Here is a 21,289-nt window from a genome sequence, read left to right on the forward strand (position 1 = left end):
TAGTCTGTTGGAGAATTTCTATAACAAATAAGAGCAATCAAAAGAAGCTAGTATAATAATGCCTAGAAGTTCTGAAGGTAGGAAATTCAATGAGGATGGTTCCAATCAGAAACATTTTCTTGACAGTGATGGAATGTAAAGTACATTTCAGGAGAGATAGAATTTGGGTAAACTAGAAGAAGAAAGAAGATTTCAGGCAAGGAGGCCAACACAAATGAAGCTGACATGGAAAGAATACCATATTCTTGAGTTGAGTCAGTGATTAAGCTATCCTTATTTTACACCCTGGAACACAGGAAAATGAGACTAATCTTTATTCCATCTAACAGCGCTCAAAATAATGTTTTTAAAAATTCACTTTCTGGGGGTATCCTTTTTTAAAATTAGTTCACACTTCCACCAGTTATTGTTCCTACTTAATTCCTTCATTATGATGACTGTTCTCTTGATGTGTTTTAGTCAACCCTCATTCTTCTTAAAGTGGGGTCCTTATGATGGGACATGACCTTGGACTTCTTAAAGGATAATTCCCAGGGTGAAATCCATAAGAAGCACCAACTGTGAGACCTTGAATATGGAAAGTGCCTTCTGGTAATTGGATTCACAGTGTGGCCATGTGGCTGGGGTTGATCTGTAGAGCAGTTAAGGGGTAACATGTTTACTTTGCGAAAGATATAAACTTTCAAATGAAGAAGATCGATTAGTTTAATTCAGAGCTTCTTAACTTATTTTAACATTTAAGAATTTAGTCTCTAAATTTGACAGATCTAGTTGAATTCTAGTTCCTCTACTTAAAATTCTTTGAAGAAAATTTTTTACCCCTTTTCATGCTTCATTTGCCTTATAGTATACTACGGGGTTAACAATACCTATTTCATAGGGTTGTTGTGAAAGTTAAATTAAAGGACAAAGTAAATTATATTTTATAGTACTTGGGACATTGTAAGTGCTCAGCAAATAGCTAAACATAAGCTTGAATGCAAATGCCAGCCAAATGATGAGGCATTTTTCTGTTCATATCAAGTTTTCTTAATTATGCAAGTACAAATTATATATCCTCACATAAATATGCAAAATATGCCTATAGGTATTGCTTCTGCATGGATAATGAAACACCGCAACATGATTAATAGGGCTATTAGTAATAGAGGACAAAGTAATAGTGCTTCACTATTTATTATAATATGTAACCAACAGGTCTGTTCCTGTAAAATATACCCTTTCTTTGTTGAGTCAGTGCTATTTATGGGAATGTCTTCAGAAGGACAAAGACAGATTAGAAAAGAAGTTTCTAGAGCAAGACGATATTCAGAAATCCTTTATGAACTAACAGTTCTAGGTCAGGAAATAATTACAGTGTTGTTGAAAATTTATGACAGTGCTGGCAAATATGTATCACAATGCAAGCCAGCTTCTGTGATTGGTGATGATGTCTGGGAAAAATGGTTTGTTAATAAATATTTCCATTCTGCATTTTGTTTCAATTACCATGATATTTGTAAAAATGAATGCAGAAAATAACCTTTTAACCCAGAATTACCAGAGAGAGTTTTCAATGCGTTATTTCATCATATGTACCCAATCTGTCTCTGAAATATGGAGTCTATCCATGAAGACTTTGGGTTAATAGATACGACTGTAAGGGTAGCATCCGGTACATTTCCAAGCAAGCTTACCTGTGACATCTTTGTAATGCTTTGCTGCTGATTTATTACTGCAGGGGTACCACAACTCTGCATCCTACTCCTAAACACAATATTTCTTTACCTGAGTCTTCATATTTTAATTCCTTTAAAAATCAATTTGATTTTAGATAATTCTGTTGACAGATAATCCAATCAATAGGAAAAGGTGTTTTCAGTAAAACTTAATTTTTTTAAATTCTGAGATTATTTTCAAATGATTTTTCTGAAGCTAACATTAAACTCTCCTAACCTGATATTTTGCCTTTTAGTGGACTCTGTTAGAATGCTGGAACTGAAATTATACCCTTTCATGCTTCAGTGTGAAAGTGACTATTTAGGCCATTTGAATTGAAATGATTCTCACCCATAGTTCAAATTAATACAGTGGAATAGAATTATATTAGTTGACTCCTTTGTACCCAAATTTAGATACACCTTACATAATATCATGTCTCTTGAAATGTAATTGCATTCAAATAAAAGCTTGATATTATACAGTTATTCTACATTGAACAGAGAAGCTATTAGTCTGATTCCTCACCTGCATATTCACTAGTCTCAAGACCTCTAAAATTTCAAATTTAGAATTATGAAGTATGGACAAAGGCATACGTAGGGAAAATAGTCCTTTAGTCTGAAAGGTACATTCACCTAATTCTTATTTAGGTGGGCACACCTAATATGGCCTGGGTACTGTGCTAGTCACACAAAAATTCTTCCCCTCATTGTCTTTACCCCTAGATAGGGGGTGAGGTGAGTGGGCAGATTAGTAACCAAGCAAGTGGGTGAGTATTATCAAATGCTAAATAGGTGCTATGAAGGAAAGCTATAGAGGCCAGCGTGGGGACCTACTTAGGTTATGTTTTCAGGTAGGGCCTCGCTGGGGTCCTGAGGGATGAAGAACCTGGGGAAGAACATTATGGGGTAGAGAAATGAGCAGACCCAAAGACTCTAGAACAAAAATACTGACCAATAGCAAAGGGCAAGTCTCAAAGCTGGGAAAGCTTTATAGAACCCAGGGGGGTTGGAGATTAGATGAACAAATGTATTTCAACACCTTGATCTCAGCTTGCATGAGACCACATTTTGGCTTGGATTGTGCTTCAGTGCAGTAGCTTGGTTTGTTGTGTTTCAGTGCGGGCCTACCACCCTCTACCATGTGGGTGAGCATGCTGCAATTCTTCAGCAACCATTGGATAACTGCAAAGTCTAAGAAATTCAGAAAGGATTTATTGATTTATCATTACTTTCACTTCCAAAAATGAGACTACAAAACCCATTGTATTAGTCATTAACATTGCATGTTGTTACTTTTTTTAATTTAATTTTTCTCCTTTTGTGTCATTATAGAATGAGGATCTCTGTGTCGAGATATGATGTACTTAATTTACATATTAGCCCTCTTCTCTCATTTTTGTTTTACTGCTGTGCACATTCAGCACTAATTATAAAGTACATGTCCTTTACTTTTGAACTCTTCACCCATTTATTCATTGGTTTTTGCTGATGGTGCCAAACTATGTTAGAACATGTGAATCCAATAAGGATATGATTAGTTCCATTTAATGATAATTGGCCTTCTGGTGTGGTTTCCAGGAATACATTGCATCAATAACCAGGAACCACTTATTTGCAAAGTCAAAATCATCTGGTTACTAATATAATTCTGATAACATATTGGTGTTCCTTGAATGTACTTGCAAAAGAGCTTGTACTACTTTTTCATAAGTTGGAATTGCTTTGTTATTACTATGTCTAAGCTATTTAATCTAATCCCAGGCTTAGAATGGGAATTTGGTGATTCTACTTTTTTTTTTTTTTTAAGAAAGAGAAACAAGTTATATCTGCAGGCAAGTATGTCCCTGTGCATTTTTGTTTTTTATTTTGACGGCCTACCTATAACTTGTGAAGGATTTTGGCTGGCAGCCAAACTCAGAGCAGTCAACTATTACAATTGTTTGTGTCTGTGTGTATTCTCAAGTGTCTTTATAGTTGAAATGAAATAAGTAATAAGTTCAGTGTACAGCAGACCACTCTAGACCAGGGATTTTGGCAGATGCTTTATTTATTCAGTTCTGATTTTTTTTTTTTTGGTATATCTGCTTTTTCCATGAAGTATTCTGTGCATCTTTATAACCAATGAGAATAGATTCTTGATTTAAAGCAAAACTTTGTTAGAAAGATTTCCATGTCAATGCAAAAAAATTAGATTAAAGCAAAATGCATCCATAATGCTTGAATTACACTAAATAATAAATGTCCACTTAGATTTGGGCTCTAATTTTTAAACCTTTATTTAGCAAAATACTGCCTCAAATATGTAGGCAGGATTTGGATTGGATTGACAAGAAATGCAGTTCTGAATTTCATAAAGCATTCACTAGGGAGACTGTATTGTCAGCAGCAGTAATTACAGCAGGTAATTGTGTCATTTACCCTGTTACAGACCACTGAATTTGACGAGCATGGGACATACCAGCTGTCACACCCTGTTAGCTTTCATGTTCTGGGATTTGCAAAATCACACTAGGGCTCACTGCTAGTGAAGGGAAAGAAAACAAAAAATAATCCAAGATTAAAAACTATTACAATTTTTAGAGAGAGGCTTTTCTAAAAAACAAAATGTAAATTTCCATAAAATCGAAAATCAGTGTGGGTATCCATTTGTTTTGTTTGTTTCTTTACAGTCAAAAACTGCTGGACTGGAAGTAAAGATAACTAAGATTCTGTCATTTATTAATTCTGCCACTTATTTACTGTGACCTTGGATATGTCATTTACTCTAAATGAGCCTCAATTTCTTCATATCATCAATCAAAAAAAAAATTGATGAGGGATCTAGCCGATAGGGTCCAGTTTCTCTTAAAATTCTCTGTTTCTACTGTAAACAAATTCTCTCTTACGTGAGGAAGATGTGTCAGTGAGTAAATTAGGGTCTCTGTCCTCATCCAACTTTTATTTGAATGAGGAAGATAGACCATAAATATATAAGCAAATAATTTTATATAGTATGATGTTAGATAGGAACAAGTGTTGTGAAGAAATAAATCCAGGTAAAAGAAGTGGTCTGAGACAGAGCGTGTCTAAGGAGGTGTCCTCTGAGCAGGGTTCTGAAATAAGTGAACAAGTGAGTGAGCTACAAAAACCTGTGAATTAACAGCATCTCAAGAAGACAGGACAGCAAAATGCTTTTGCTATTCAAGGAACACAGAGCGGCCAGTGTGATTGGGAAGAGGGAGAAGTTGAAGACTGCAGGGCACACTGTGGTCATGGCAAATACTTTATATTTTATTCAAAATGGGAAAATAAGTCATGATCTGTTTTATGTTTTGAAATGATTGTTCTGCCTGTTGAATGAAATAAGAGGGCTACAGGTGAGTATGTTTGCATATTAACTGACTACATTCAAATATGTTGATATACATATTTTTTTAAATCATGCACTTTTCTTAAAAATTTATTTATTATTATTATACTTTAAGTTCTAGGGTACATGTGCATAACGTGCAGGTTTGTTACATATGTATACTTGTGCCATGTTGGTGTGCTGCACCCATCAACTCGTCAGCACCCATCAACTCGTCATTTACATCAGGTATAACTCCCAATGCAATCCCTCCCCCCTCCCCCCTCCCCATGATAGGCCCCGGTGTGTGATGTTCCCTTTCCCGAGTCCAAGTGATCTCATTGTTCAGTTCCCACCTATGAGTGAGAACATGCGGTGTTTGGTTTTCTGTTCTTGTGATAGTTTACTAAGAATGATGGTTTCCAGCTGCATCCATGTCCCTACAAAGGACACAAACTCATCCTTTTTTATGGCTGCATAGTATTCCATGGTGTATATGTGCCACATTTTCTTAATCCAGTCTGTCACTGATGGACATTTGGGTTGATTCCAAGTCTTTGCTATTGTGAATAGTGCTGCAATAAACATACGTGTGCATGTGTCTTTATAGCAGCATAATTTATAATCCTTTGGGTATATACCCAGTAATGGGATGGCTGGGTCATATGGTACATCTAGTTCTAGATCCTTGAGGAATCGCCATACTGTTTTCCATAATGGTTGAACTAGTTTACAATCCCACCAACAGTGTAAAAGTGTTCCCATTTCTCCACATCCTCTCCAGCACCTGTTGTTTCCTGACTTTTTAATGATCGCCATTCTAACTGGTGTGAGATGGTATCTCATTGTGGTTTTGATTTGCATTTCTCTGATGGCCAGTGATGATGAGCATTTTTTCATGTGTCTGTTGGCTGTATGAATGTCTTCATTTTATAGGGAAAACTTTTTTAGAGATGTTAGAGAAGGCTAATGATTAAAATTGAGCTTCTTCTGATATATTTTGATTTTTTTTCCAATTACCTTTTGAGTTTCATTTTATCTTAGGTAATATAGAATTGTCCATAATATTCACAGAAGTAGTAAAAATACTAACTGCTTTTGGGCTGGCAAGCGTGAGTGTTTCAATCCAATTCAGGAAAGATTGTGAGATAGGGTCATGTGGTGTTAGATTTGATTAACCACAGTGTAATAAATACTTTTCTAGATGTTTTTCTCTGAAATATTTGACTGGAGACAGAGACAGGAGAGTCCAGGAGTATAAATCTAATTACATCCAAATAAAAGCCTTCTGTTGCAAGCATTCAGCAATCAGGTCAGGAACTTCTTAGAACATTCTAGATGGATTTTTTTTCTCCTCTTGATGTATCATGCCAACCTGCTCCATTTTTTTTTTTTTAATTCATGAAAACATTCAATCAACAAACACAGATGAAGTACTAACTTCTGGTCAGACATTCTGCCAAACACAGGATACAGCAAAGTTACCTGCCAAAGGTTTGGCAGTGATAAATAATATATTTGATGTGGGGAGCTAGGGGCCTCCTTTTGAAGTTGCATTTGCACATCAAATTATATATTGTTTTTACTTGGATGTGTAGGGGTGGCTGGAGAGTTGGTTGACGCCATTATGGTGGGGCTAATTCCCTTTTAACTACTCCTTGTTATGTTGATAAGGGTGTAAAAACAAAACACATCTTTATAATGAAGGCCCTCATCACCTAGAAGCAAAGGTTGGTAGGCAAATATAAAACTGCCATGCCGGGTGTTCAATACCATGATAAAGGAACGCACAGCAGTCTAAGGAAACAGTTTAGGCAAATATGTTGGGTCATGAAAGTCCTGAAGTAGTGACAGAGAGTAAATATTTTTAAAAAGAGGACTTTCCTATCCCCCAAATAAATCTATAATTAAAATCTGTAGTGTACTTTCCCCAACATTCACTTGTTCAGAAATATATATGTATATTTGTCATCTTCTCTTTGAGAAAATTATGTTCCTCAAGAGTTTCACATTATGATTCCATCATTCTGTTTTTCACTGCTCTGGAACTTTCCATAATGGTCATGTCTCACTTTCAAAGTAATCATTTTCATTTAGTTTATTATTTTGCATTGTGGGCAGAGGATGGAGAATGCAGAGACCAAGTTAGAAGACAGAGGAGCAGGAGCGTTATTGAGTCACAGTCAACTTGCTCAATCTGTCCTAGAGGCCCTGGAGGCTACTTGAGCCAGCTATATTTTGATAACTGCAAATCCTTTTCATTTTGCCTTTCTGCCTTCCTCTTATCCCACTTTACCTTAAAGGGACATTGTGAGTGAGTGAATGGATTTTATCATTTGTGGGAAGATATATGGAACGTGTTTAAATAACATTACAAGGGGTAACCTTTAAATACACCTATTTGCCCATTGTACTAGATCTGGGATCCCAGAGAAAAGAGGTTTGGGGAAAGAAGATAGTGAGGAGGGAGGTGCCGGGTGTAATTAGAGGAGGGTAGAATAAGAGCCAAGAGCTCACTCACAAAGAGTGAGCGTTTTTTCTAGAGCAGAACATTGCTGATTGCAATTAAAATATACACTTACAGTTGGGGAGAAGAGTACATTATTTTAAGGTTTTTAATTTTGTAGAAGAATATAAGAAATTGAAATGCATATATTGGAGAGAGATGTGAGTAAAGCTTGCAACTGGGAAGGAAGCAAGCGCAAGAAACAGAGATATAAGAAGGCAAGTAGTGGAAAGAGAAGGGAAAGTAAGGAAAATTGGCATCAGAATCAATCCCCATTTGTTATCGTTCAGTTGCTTCTTTTTTATTATTATTATACTTTAAGTTCTAGGGCACATGTGCAGGACGTGCAGTTTTGTTACATGGGTATACACGTGCCATGGTGATTTGCTGCACTCATCAACCCATCACCTACATTAGGTATTTCTTCTAATGCTATCCTTCCCCTAGCCCCCATCCCCCTGTCAAGCCCTGATGTGATGTTCCCCTCCCTGTGTCCATGGGTTCTCATTGTTCAACTCTCATAAGTGAGAACATGCGGTGTTTGGTTTTTCTGTTCTTGTGTTAGTTTGCAGAGAATGATGGTTTCCAACTTCATCCAGTTGCTTCTTAAGCTACGCATTTTCTGGTCTTTGGGTCACATTTCTGTTCATATCTAAGCAACAGCCTGATTGGGATCCCAGAGGCCAAGGGAGTAAGTAAAAATGGAAAACATCAGGAGAAGGGAAGAGTTAGCTTGTTGGTGTGAGAAACAATCAGGGAAAGAGAATGATGAATTGACATTAAAGTATCTCTTAAACTCCTCTGAAAACTTTTAGTGATTCCTGAGGGCAAGAGCTCCCCTCTGTGAGGCACAGTGAGAAAAGAATTACTGCAGTTTAAGGAACCTTATCAAGTAAAAGTGAATGATTCAGAGTGAGATTTAGAATAAAATCCATTTTAAATTCTTGAAAAAAATATAATATAAAAGAAGAGACCCTCTAACCACATTACCAAAAGAGAACATTCCTTTGTATTTTAGAAAAGATGACTTTTGGAGTAACAAAAAAAAAACATTTAACTATATTTCTAAATTGATTCCTGCCACTCGAGCAGAACAAAACACAGGTATAAATTAGCCATTACTTGCTACTTAATATCTATCTATCTGTCTATCTATCTAGCTAGCTAGCTATTTAGCTAGCTAGCTAGCTATGTCTAGTGTGTATAAATTATATACATACACACACATATATACTATATATTCACACACATACCCACATATATGCACACATAAAGAAATGCAATTGTATCTATTATTTTATGAGGGAACAACATCTATAGATATCTTGAGGGTGAGAATTCTGCCTTACTCATCTTGTAAGGACCACAACTCTAATTTAAGCACAGGAGACCTTAACACATATTTATAACATCAATAAACACACCACTGCAAATCAAAATATTAAAGGATCTTTAAAGATATTAGCTCTAAAATGTTAGAAATAACTAAATAGTCTGAAACACAGTAAACACAGAAGCATGAAATAAAAGTGCACAAAAGATACTTTTATACGCTTCTTCCTGTTTTATCAAGAACAATGTATGCAGTAATCCTTTGGAATAGGAAATTATCTTTTATCTTGTATTTTGCTGCAGGAGATATTAAAATAACATACTCCAAGAAAGATAAATTTTGTAATGAAGCTCATTTTAAAATTAAGCCCCTGAATGAAAACACTGATAGGTTTCTTTTGCCCCATAGTCTCATCACTTTAAAATCTGAGGAATCATTCTCTTTTCTATAAGTTAGAAGGTGAAAGATCGGAAAATAGTATCTGATCCAACTGTGGAAATCTAATATCTTAAAATTCATTGGAAAGACTTTCTATGTTGGAATGCTATGGTTGTTTTTCTTAGGAAATTGTATATTTCAGAAGTTACCTTTTATATTTCATTTTGTTTTGAGGTACTTTTTTCTGGTGTACTTTGTTGAGTATACTCTCTCATCTTATTTATTTGTAGATATTAAAGGAGAGCAGGCCTTAAAGTTTTCAAAAAACGAATAGATCGTATGGGGTTAGGTAGGTGAAGGTGATATTTTTCTCCAGCAGAGATTTGCATTAGCTTAGTGAAAGCCTTTCTTTTTATGAAATAAACATCAATAGATGGAAAATCATGCCTCTTGCCAACTTTAGGGGCAGCACCGACATGAAAACACACAAGCAACAAGCTTGAACTTTTGCATTGGTGAAGTTAAGCATCATGATCTCTTAAGCAGTGTGTAGATACTTTTCTAAATATTAAATCTCATGCGTGTTACAGGGATTCTGAGTGAGTACAATGAACTCTAGATGTAAAATACTCTGAGAAATTGAAAAATGTTGATTTTTTTATCTATTGGAGCCTACCCATCATTGATTCATCCATATGTATCAAGTGCCTAAAAAGTGGCAGGTGTTATGGCAAGATGTGAGGATTCAAAGATCTATACTAACATTTTCTTTCTTAAGAAGTATACTGATTATGGAGGGACAGGTAATAGAATTAACAATCCCTGACAGCATGAGGACAGCTAGTCTAATACTAACTCATGAAGCGCTGTGAGAACCAGGATTATTCTCAGTGCTTTCCAGACATTACCACATTTGAGCCTCACAACTCTATGAAAGGCATACATATCCACAGTCCCTTATCTACAAATCTAAACTCCAAAAAGTCCAGACAGCTGTGACAATCAAGTGTTTATTTATTTTATTTTCTTTGTTTTTTCTTACTAATTTTTATTTCAAAGAGGTACTGTATGGATGCACTTTAAAAAAATGTTCGAGCACGCTAACAATGAGTAAATCCACGTGAAGGATGTAGGTACTTCAGATGTTTATTTTTTAAAATTCACTTGGCAGCAAAATTTGTTCAGATGTGAGGCTATTTTACTTCTTTATTGATCCTATTTGGTTTGAATGATCATATTTTTACTGCCGAAATACTTGAGTATGGCCCCAGATCCTGCAGGGAATTTTACTTCTGTACTGTTTTTAGATTCATTTTGTGGTTTGAAGAGATTAAATAACTTGCCCAAGACCTCACAGTTAGTAAAAGCAAGAGCCAGGATTTGAGCTGAGACAGCCTGACTCCAAAGTCCTTTCACCAAACCACTTCACATTCTGCCTTTCCAATGTTATAACGAAATGAAACACAAGGCTCTACAGAGCTCATCTAAATAAGACTGAGAGTCTCAAAGAAAATTTTCTGAAGGAGTTTTGTGTGATCTGAGTGGGAGGTGAGTAGAACAGTTAAGCAAAGAAAGTGGGAAGGGGCTTTCTGGGCAGAGAATAGCACCTGTGGCAGCAAAGAAGCACATGTGAAAGACATGGCCTTAAGTAGAGTCTCAACAAGTGATATTACTACTAGATATTGCAGTGGGTACATCAGTGTACAATTTGGTGAAAGCAGTGGGCCATGATGAAAGCTTTAATGAGAATTTAGTGCCTTGCTGGCCAGTAAAAACAATGATGTGCCACCAATAGCAAAATTAAGAGAGAGGAAGAGAGAATGGGGAGGATTGGTGGGGGCAGAAGGAAAGGAGATTAGATTTTATAAAAAGTTATTCTGATAATGGTCTGAAAATGCACCAAACTGGAAACAGTGTTGTCATCATGAGGATATTGCACTAATCCAAACAAGAGCTATTTAGTGCCCAGTTTTGGGCACCTGCAGAGCAATGGGGATAGAGATGGGAGGACAGAAATGAGAACTTTCAAGAAAGAAGAATCCAGGTGACCTGGCCCCCAGATGAATGTGGGGAGTGAGAAGAAGGGAGGGAGGAGTCTATAGTGACTCCTGGATTCCTGGTTTGGGAGGAAGAAAGACTTAAGGATAGATTTAGCTGTATATTTGTCTGTGGATGGGAAATCTGAGGACATTCTGTCCTGATGACCTGAATGTTTATCTGTGAGGTTGTTCGTGGAGTAATATGCTGAGGATGGAAATGGGGCAAGCACTTGAAGAGACAATAAGAGATACTGCAGGATCCATTCTGGAATACCTTGAATATTCAGCATTGTCAGGTGTTTTGCATGTTAGATTGAGACACACTATAGAATCAATGATGCATTCCTTAACAGATATTCATTGGAGACCAATTTTGTGCCAGTCATTTTGTTTTGGATGTTGGGGGTGATTGATGAATTAGACCCAAGGGTTTACCATCTTGTGGTCGTTAAACAGATTTGGGGTGAAGAGTGTTTATTTGGTTTATGATCACCATCAATAGAGTAAATTTTGTTTCCTAAGATGGTCCTTGCCTTTATTTTTTGACTTTTTATTTCTATTTTCTTCTTTGCCATAAAAAAAACAAACAAAACCCAGGCAAACAAGAATAACAAAATACCTACAGGTAAGAGGCTCTCTTAAATCGATTAATCTTATCACCACCTTCCCACTTGCCCAGGTTAAGAACCTAAGTTATCTAAAGTGTTTCTTCCTCTTGACTCAAATATTGATTCACTTTGGAGCCCAAAATTGGAGTATAACTCTACCCCTCTTCCTCCATCATTTTCTCCATTATACTTTAGACCCTCTATTCAAGACAGTTTAATTCACAAAATCATAGGGGCTCGGATGCGTAAAATGAATAAGACATGGTTCCTGCCTTAAAGGGATTCAAATCTTGTGATTTTGTTGTAAACTTCCCAGTAATTCCTCCTGCGTCCTTAGTATTTCCTTATGCTGAATATATACGTTGCTTAGCACAGTGCTTGGCAGGTAATAAGCACTCAGTTTCTTTCTGTTTTTCTTTGTTGTCAACACCCTTCCTCCTCCTCCTCCTTCTCCCCTTCCTCCTTATCCTCCTCTGCCTTCTCATTCTTCTCCTCTTCCCTCTCTCAGTGTTGCACAGACTTCTGTCTCAACTCTCAATAATAATCTAATTCAAATGGAGAAGAACAAAAGGAAGAAAGAGGGATAAAAAGAGAGAGGAATGCTAACTTTCTAACATGAGAAGCCCATTTTGTCAGGGAAAGTTCATCTGTCTTCATCTACACATTACTGTTAGATTAGTTTTCCTAAAAATCAACTCTAATTTTTCATGCCACATTTTCTTCTACAGCTGGAAGCAGCTATTTATTGCCTACCAAATAAAATTCTGTTGTAGTCTGAACGCTACCAATACTTATTCCTTACTGTTCTCTTTTAGTCATCACCATCTGCCAGCTCAAGTACTTGAGGGCCCTGTTATACCCCATGCTTTTATCTTGTGCACCTGTGTTTTCTCCAGATGCTGTGATCTTTCCCATCTTTACCCTTTTCTGTTAAAACCCCTTTCTGTCTTTCAAGAGCCACCTCTTTGGCCTGTTTCCCATGTAATGCTTTCCCAGAACCTTCAGTCAGTCCTCATCTCTTTGAGCTCCTTAAGCTTCATGAGATTTTTGTTTACAGGGTATATTTTAAAGCACTGAAGTCTGGCCTTGTTACTTTCTAGCTATGTGACTTTGGACAAAGCACCTAATTGCGCCAAGCAAGCTCTGTATTCTCATTTATAAAATAAAAATAAAAATAATGCCTACCTGAACAGGCCTTTTATGAAGACTAAAGGGGATACTGCGTATAAAACACTTAGCACAGTGTTTTGCAGTCTGTAGTAAGCACTTAAGAATTTAGCTGCTGTCATTATTGTTACTATTATTATTTTCTCTGTTATGGCACTAAACAACTCTTATATATCATAGTTAGTTATCTATTTGTATCACCAGTCCTTGAGTATTTAAGAAGTTCCTTGGGGTCGCAGATCTCAGATTATCCATCTTTGCACTCTTCAGAGCACTAGAATGATATAGCAGAAACCTTAAAATCATGTGTTGAGAAAACAAATCTATCTGGTTACAAGATTTTTATTGCCCTATAGTGTATTCAGACAAAGCTTATTTGATGAAACACAAAATATTATAAAACATGTTTTTGCAATAAAATCAATAGTTGGATTAGCTTATGAAATTACTATAAGGAGAAGGAGGAAATTTGAGTGTGCTTTGGTTGTTAAGATTCTTGGTCAAATAAGGATTAGGAAGGGAGACTGAGCACACCAGTGAAAAGACTAGAAGAAAATTAACCAAGCATGTCAGGAGAAGAAAATCGGAACAAATTCCTAGTTGCCAAGCAAACTGAAGAATAACAAGAAGTCAGTATTGACTTGAATTGAATTGGTGTGGTCAGTGAACAAGAAACTTAAATAGTGAATTAAAAATGCCTGGGTGTTAAAAATGACTTTTAGGGAATTAGCTACTGATATGGGCATCAAATAAGTTTACAATATGACTTCTGGCAGTCACTTTAGTAGCATTAAAAATAGATTTCTGTTAAAATGACATGGTAGTAAGTAAAATTTTTCTATAATATAAAGTGAGTAAATAAGGTAATCACAAGAAACAGAGTGAATAGCTGTTGCTCAATATGTCAGCAGGCAATTTTCCTTTGATGTAATCGTTGAAAGTAGTGGCATTTCGGAAACAAGAAAAATGTCCAAAATAGATTTGATTTCAGAAAAGATTGTGAGGAGAACAAACACTGTGGGACATTTAGGCTCTCTCCACAGAATTAAAATGAAATGGAAAAGAGAAGACATCTATCTAGTAAAAGCAAAAGAAATTTTCCCACTGAAGTAGGTAATAGGCAACTAATTTTTCTTGAGTGTCCTTATTATTGCCAGCAATTTAACTTTCATCCTTTAAATTTATTCTTCACAACTTCTCTTTCATACAGTTCCTAATTTCCTCATTTTAAACTTAGAAAGCTTAGCTAACTTTCTCATGTCCATAGAACTAGGATAAAATGGCATCTAAAACTAAGCCTGTCTGGAAATTAAAATATGTACTATATACATTGCCTCCCTGTTATTGTTCATTACAATAGTACGTAATTTTCTCATTTTTTCTACTTTATCTTTCAAATTTAGTTGTGGTCCTGCTACACATCATATACCTTCATAGTCAGCCCACTACCCTCAGAGAAACTTTCTTCTCTGATGTATTTCTCCAGCCACAGGAAATATATTGCCTATCTTGCATCTTCTACTCTTCTGTTCAAATTTTAAAATGTTGAAAAAACAGCAGCTATAGTAACATATCGGTGTACGTTTCACAAAGAAAGCTGCTTCACTTTCTCTAACCCAAGTGTTTTCTGGAATATAAATTTCATATAAGTAAATTCTTTCTTAGATTGTAGCAGGTTATGGCCCTAAACATAGTGACAACTAACCTCTAGTCACAACTATCATCCGATTACTAGAAACCTGAGAAAAAGCTCCCTTAAAATTAATGCTAAATAAGTCTTGGAGCAGAGAAGCCCATAGAAGAGGTGTGAATTGCTCTTGAGCAGCTTATAACAACAGTATCAAACTACATGTTTAGAGGGATGGTTTATCTAAAAAATGTATGACTGCTTAGTCATTTTCCTCTAATTTTTCTGTAGGCTAGATTGCTTAAGATATCAATGGGTTTTACCGAAGTCCATCCATAAGCGTCACTTGTAAGTGTCCCCACCAAAGCAAATATGTAGTGACCTGCACTGGTTTGTGAAGAGCATCCAAATCACACAGCCCATGGATCTGCAATACTGAGACTTCTTGCTTTATTCCAAAAAGAATGGCAACATCTGCATCCCCTGATAAAATACACTCTGTCTCTCTCCTAGTATACTAAACAACTCTCTGAACTTGTCCACAGCACCTCAGTACTTTCACAAGATAATTATTGTACTGCAGATCCTTCCAAAATGAGTACAAGCTGAGTTTAATTAATGTTCTATATGACAACTCCACAATTTCTGGTTTTAGGTCTGTAAGAAAAAAGTGGTACTCCTTCCTTCCTTCTCCCTTCTTCTTTCCTTCCCTTTCACAGATATTTAACAGCCTGACATATGAAAACATTGTGTTATGATTCATTAGATGGTCAAGGACATTTACGTTCTGTTACCAAAAGAGCAGAATCTAGTGTATAAAGGTGTCAGCTAGAGGATGTAGGATGTTGCTGGTAGAATGAAGCAGAATTATCCAGCACAATGCACAGTGTTTCTAGGGCCTTATCACTGGTGTTAGAGGAGGAGACTCTCAGACATTGGAGGTGTCTATTTACCAAACTAATTTAATGTTAAGCTTCAAGAGATTTTTAAGTGCAGACAATTGGTGCTAGAGTCTAAGTTCTGTTAGCTGGTTACTTTGTTTGGCGGGGATTTGAACTTGAACATGTTGTTATCCTTTTCTTTTAAAAATTTCTTTCTACCTTGTGAAAACGTGGGTTTTAGTATGAACAGAAAGTGAAGGCTGTCCTTTGTCTTAAGAAGTGCTATAATTCTAAGATTCCTTTTAGACAGTTTTTTTAAAGAAGTATAAAGTATAGTAAAGAGATGATACCGTCCTAATTGTAAAGCAGCGGAAGACTTCACATACAACAAAAAGACTTTAAACTGTGTAAACATTAAAAACTTCTGGATAATTATAAAGAAGAACACTAGAATGAAAAAGGAATAGATTCGGAAAAACACAAGTATTAAATACGTTGGCCAATCAATTACATAGCAATCAATAGCCTGAATTTTGGAGTCAGATGTAATTCACAACTCTGCTACTTACTAGCTGTGTGTTCTTGGGCAAGCCGTTTAGCTTTTCCAAGTCAAGTTTTAATTTTCTGTACTGATGTTTTTGGTCATAAATGATTAAATAAGGATTAAATGAGATAGTATATGTAACAAAGTATGTGGTGTGTAGTAAGCCGTGAATTGTAGCTATGATTATTATAAATTATTCAGTGTGATTCAAATTTATAAGGGCCTCGAGATTCCAAAAACAAAAGAGACAAAGTATATGCGTGGTGTTTTTAATTGGGAATCTGCATCTGCCCTCACTAACACATGTAAAAAAAATAAATCCGTGTCAAATTCTTCGTTCTCCAAGAAGTCATTTTTGGATTCCTGCCTGACCCAACCAGATCCTCCCTGGATCTCTTGCAACCCTCTGTAAGCAGTGTTTACTTCTCTACTTTAGCAGCTTCTCATAATGAAACCATTTACTAAAGCTTTGTGTTTTTTTCTTATATCTTCAACTAAACTGTAAGCTTTTTGAAGGCTGTTAACTTTATAATCATTTTTAACCCCCAGATATTCCAATACTAAATAGATATTGAAGAAAAATGTACTAAATTTAATTTAAATGTAGATACATGTAAAAGATGACTTTTCACTCTTATTTTCTGCAGTATTTGCATTTTATATTATACTGAAATTTTTGAATAGAACATGGATTGTATTCTATTGTACATCTATTTTGAAATCACAGTGAGGAAAGCTATGTGAATTTTAGAGCAACTGGTTTGTTTCTAGGTAGCACATTCATACTGCAAACAGCTCAATATGAATACCAAATTTAAACCTCATCTTAAGTTCATGTTATTATGACTGATGACACTGTTGGATAGGAATCTTAAAATTATTTTAGATACATTAGCATACCCAGGTTGACTTAGGGGTTAATCAGTGAAAGCCAAGTATTATTGTTATACATAACAACTGCATTTAGATGCATCCAAGTGCGTATATTATTACTTTTTTTTCCCATGGAAGAACTTTACTATATTGTGCCTCATCACTAGTATGAAATCAGGTTTACATTGTGTGTAGAGAGGCAGAACAAACAAATTATGATACACAGGAAAAAATCTTTTCTAGCTATCACTATACAATTATAAATTCTATATATAATGTTTCACAGTGATTGACAACCAAATTACTTCCTTTTAGTATTGTTGAGTGATGGTGTTTTCCTTAGATATACTTTTCTTTTTTTCATTTCACTTAAATTTCAAATTCATAGACACAACGAATAATTAAATTCTGATTAAAATAACCATATGCTGATATTTTTGATGAAGAGGAGCTAGAAAGCGATACATTTGATTTCACTTCCAGCTGTTAGTTGGATTATCGTATCATGTAAACGATGAAATTTTTACTGAGGATATGAAGATGGCATTGAGTCTTATAGATTGGATGGATATTCCAAACATCAGATCTGAATGTCTGCCTTTCAATATATGGGACATAAACCTTGAAATTTATTCATGATTACATCCTGACATGCTCTTCTTAAACACTGGAACACAATACTGATTTAAAATTTACCTTAGAATTTCCCTCCTTATTCTGTTGAATTTTACTTACTATATATTGGAAGTGTTGGAGGAAGTATTAGAAATGGAGAGGTGAACTAGTGATTTGATGGTGGAGTCCTCAGGGAAGTGTGAGTCAGAGAAAGGATGAGAAATTGATATTTGACCAAAACTGGAAATGGAGCACCAATAATTAACTATCTATTGAGATGACTTTACAGAATATTTGCTTGTTGCTTCATTTATATTCTGTTTTTGTGAAGGATTATCAAATCTTCTTTGAGACTACAGTCATTTAAAAGAGTTTTCCTAAGCTCACAGTTTACATTAGTTCATATATTGTAGCTATAACCAACTTTATTTTAAGTAGTGTGAAAAGATTTAAAGTGATAGTGTAAAGGAATTAATATTTTCTGTTTTCAAAAGATGTTCTAATATCTTAACTAATATTTGAAATATCCAAAATCAAATAAAACTGCACCGTAGTAAAATCGATGTGAAAAAACAGCTCGGATTTTTAAGAGCTCTGTGTTTGGCATGTAGTCCACAATTGAACAAACTGGGATTGTCTTGAATTATGGCAAAGGAAGTAGTAGTTCCTATCTCGCCCCATCTATTCTTTGAATCATTTATTTAAGAAACATTCTTTGAATGTTTAAATGAGATACAAAGAAAAATACAAAATTCTGGTCTAAAAATTCACAGTCCCAGAGTGGAACTTAAGAATGAAGAACTAAAGAGAAATTGACATAAAATTCCAATAAAACAGGATAACAGAACCTTGTATATTGTGTTAGGGAAAATAGATAGCAGCCCCTAACTCTGTAGGAGGGGGAGACTAAGGTGTCTTCGAACAGCATGTGACATTTTATTGTAATGTTTAAAAATGGTAAGTGTCTTCCAGGAGAATCTGTGGGGAAGGACACTTCAGTCACAGGGAACAATATACGTATATATAAGGGCATGGAGGCATTTAAAGACTTCAGAACTGTATTTGCCTTTGAATTGCCTAGGAGCCCACTTTCTCATTTCAGTACCCATGAGAGTAAATGACAACAGAGGAAACCAGGTCCCAGATTGTGTAATTATTTAGTGTTTATTGAACATTATCATGCTAGGTGCTAAACTGAATCTTGTTAGGTCCTTTCTCTACCTAGTGAGTATAGTCTAATTAAAAAGACAACCAAGGCAGGGATTAAAACAGCATCAAATCAATCAGCAGCTGTCTTTTAAGGGCCTACGGCTGTCCATATAGAGATTTATAGATTAACTGTGGCACTTTGAATTGCACTGGGAAGAAAATTGGCAGCAGGTGCAAACTTCATTCAAAGTGTAGATTTGTTTTGCTTCAGGCAGCAGAACCCAAAGGTAGGTAGGCTGCCCATTCTAGCCCTTCTGAAATTTTATGATGGTCCAAGGGTAGCCTCAATTAGGAGACCTATGTGTAATCCAGCTCTTTTCTAAGCTACCAGTAGTAAGCATGAATTTATAAAAATTATGAAATGTTCTGTGATACTAGACAATAAGGGTGGAATTTTGTAAAATTTTTGGTTATTCAGTCAGGAATTTGGAAAATAATATATCCATTTGTGCAGTTCTGGAACCTTGGTGATTAAAATCTCTTTTTCCTCTAAAGGATTATTGGGAATAATCTCTATGAATGTAATTACAGGGTTATAATTAAAGCTATCATAACTTTGTGCTTATGTAGAATGAGACAAAATGCCATAGCAAAATGTTAATTTTTATTTTTAGAAAACAAAACAAAGGGCATTTTATTTTAGTAGTTGAAGTAAGTGATTTTGGTCTGATCTTAACTGTATATGCCAAAGACAATTTACAGATGTATTACAAGTTACAGATCTATTATGCCAAAGACAAGTTACAGATATGTTACCATTATAATGTCTGGAATACAGAGTTCTAAAGTAAAATCAAATCTTTCATTGTTTTCATGATTTGTATCATGTGAAATTAATGGCTCAATCAATGTAATTTATTAAAATATGTATTTTGTTTTAGGCCTAAATAATATTCATGTGAAAGACTGAGTACTAAGTAGTGCCACTGTAGGGATTTTAGGTGGTTGAACTAATTTGTGTGCATTTTCTTACATATTTCATTTCCTCCTCATCTTTATTTTGATGTTAGATTTGTTTGCTTTCTCATGTTCACTGTATTTATTCCTTACATTTATATCTTTGCTGAATGCTGAGCTAGAATGTTAGAGCAGATACTATATTGATTACATATTCTAAAGTTTGTATTTGCACATATTACAAAAGCAAGTTTGTCTTTTAATAGATTTGTGATGCTTTCTTTGCAGAGTGAGGGAACTTACTAAAGAAACCAACGATTCCCCAGACAGTTTGCATAAGTATCTTTAGGCTTGGAAATGTGGCTGCAGGTGTTAATGGCAGGCACCTAACTCCTAGAACTTCAGTTTTATTATCCTACAGGTCATGACTCACAAAGCAATACAATTTCACATCCTCCCTGTCATCGTTCACATGCTACAGGGATGAGTTAGGTGACAGATTTATTTCATGAGAGTAACTCCCCAAATATTAACTGTATACAGCTGACTTTGGAGTCTACTTCTAGAAATAATCCTCATCTTTGCCTTCCCTCTCTATTTCTTGCAATCGTTGGTAGGCCTTTTGTCCAAATTATTTTGCATTCAATGTTTGTAAATGTGTGAACTTATATGTACATCAAGCAGAGTATATAATACTTCAAAATCTGAGCTCTTCTGTAATTTATAATTTGTTATGTCTGTGGTTGAAAGAATTTACCATGCAATAACCAAAATTGAAGGTGTAGTTTAAAATATACTGTCTTTGGAAATATAACTATGAGTAACAAAATTGTATTCCTCATTTCAGAACATGATGAGTGTATCACAAATCAGCACAACTGTGATGAAAATGCTTTATGCTTCAACACTGTTGGAGGACACAACTGTGTTTGCAAGCCAGGCTATACAGGGAATGGAACAACATGCAAAGGTAAAAGGTTTAAATGCCAATGCCTCTTCCATTATGTGCAATGCAATCCATCTCTACCTTCCTCTACACGTTATCATTACTGTTATGTACATTCCAGGTACTTCCTAGAGACATCAAAAGCTTTGGTGTGTGGCTCATAGTCTTTCCCTCAGGTCTTGACATCCTCCTGGGTTACTTCAGTGTTTAAGTGACCAAACCATTCAGCTCCTTTGACCTAATGTTCCTTGACCTTAGCCACAGTGGTTTTCATCCTGGGCGTTTTTGTGGAGAACTGCTCCATCTTGGAAATCTTAAATTTCAACATTCTATTGTCTAATCCCTCTTCTTCCAGTTTGCTCAGTCTGTTCTTTCTACACCTTTTGATCTTTAATTTCATTGAACCTTCCTTTTCATTCAGTTTAGCACTCTCCCAGCTTCAGATGTTTCTTTTTGAGACGAAACATGCATATATCATCATAGCTATTTTTCTGACAGCGTTGTCAACCTATTTGTTATGCTACCATGTGAATCACCTCCATTTTGAGTCAGTAGGACAGCTTTTTTTTTTTTTTTTTTCCCTCTCTTGTGAGCTGTCAGACACTACTGTGGAAGATTAATTAACCATGAATATT

The 21,289-nt window shown here is 35.5% G+C and overlaps 1 protein-coding gene across 4 annotated transcripts in view; it reads left to right on the forward strand.

The window, feature by feature from the left end:
• LOC105470100 (neural EGFL like 2) overlaps positions 1 to 21,289 on the forward strand; it is a 435,684-nt gene that overhangs the window by 309,824 nt on the left and 104,571 nt on the right. For all 4 annotated transcript variants that reach the window (XM_071071837.1, XM_071071835.1, XM_011721849.2 and 1 more), the window contains exon 15: positions 20,556 to 20,678. In XM_071071837.1, coding sequence (XP_070927938.1) covers positions 20,556 to 20,678 — 123 coding nt within the window. The remainder of the gene's footprint in view (positions 1 to 20,555; positions 20,679 to 21,289) is intronic.

Source organism: Macaca nemestrina, chromosome 10 (genome assembly GCF_043159975.1).
Source record: "Macaca nemestrina isolate mMacNem1 chromosome 10, mMacNem.hap1, whole genome shotgun sequence".
Classification (NCBI taxonomy): Eukaryota; Metazoa; Chordata; class Mammalia; order Primates; family Cercopithecidae; genus Macaca; species Macaca nemestrina.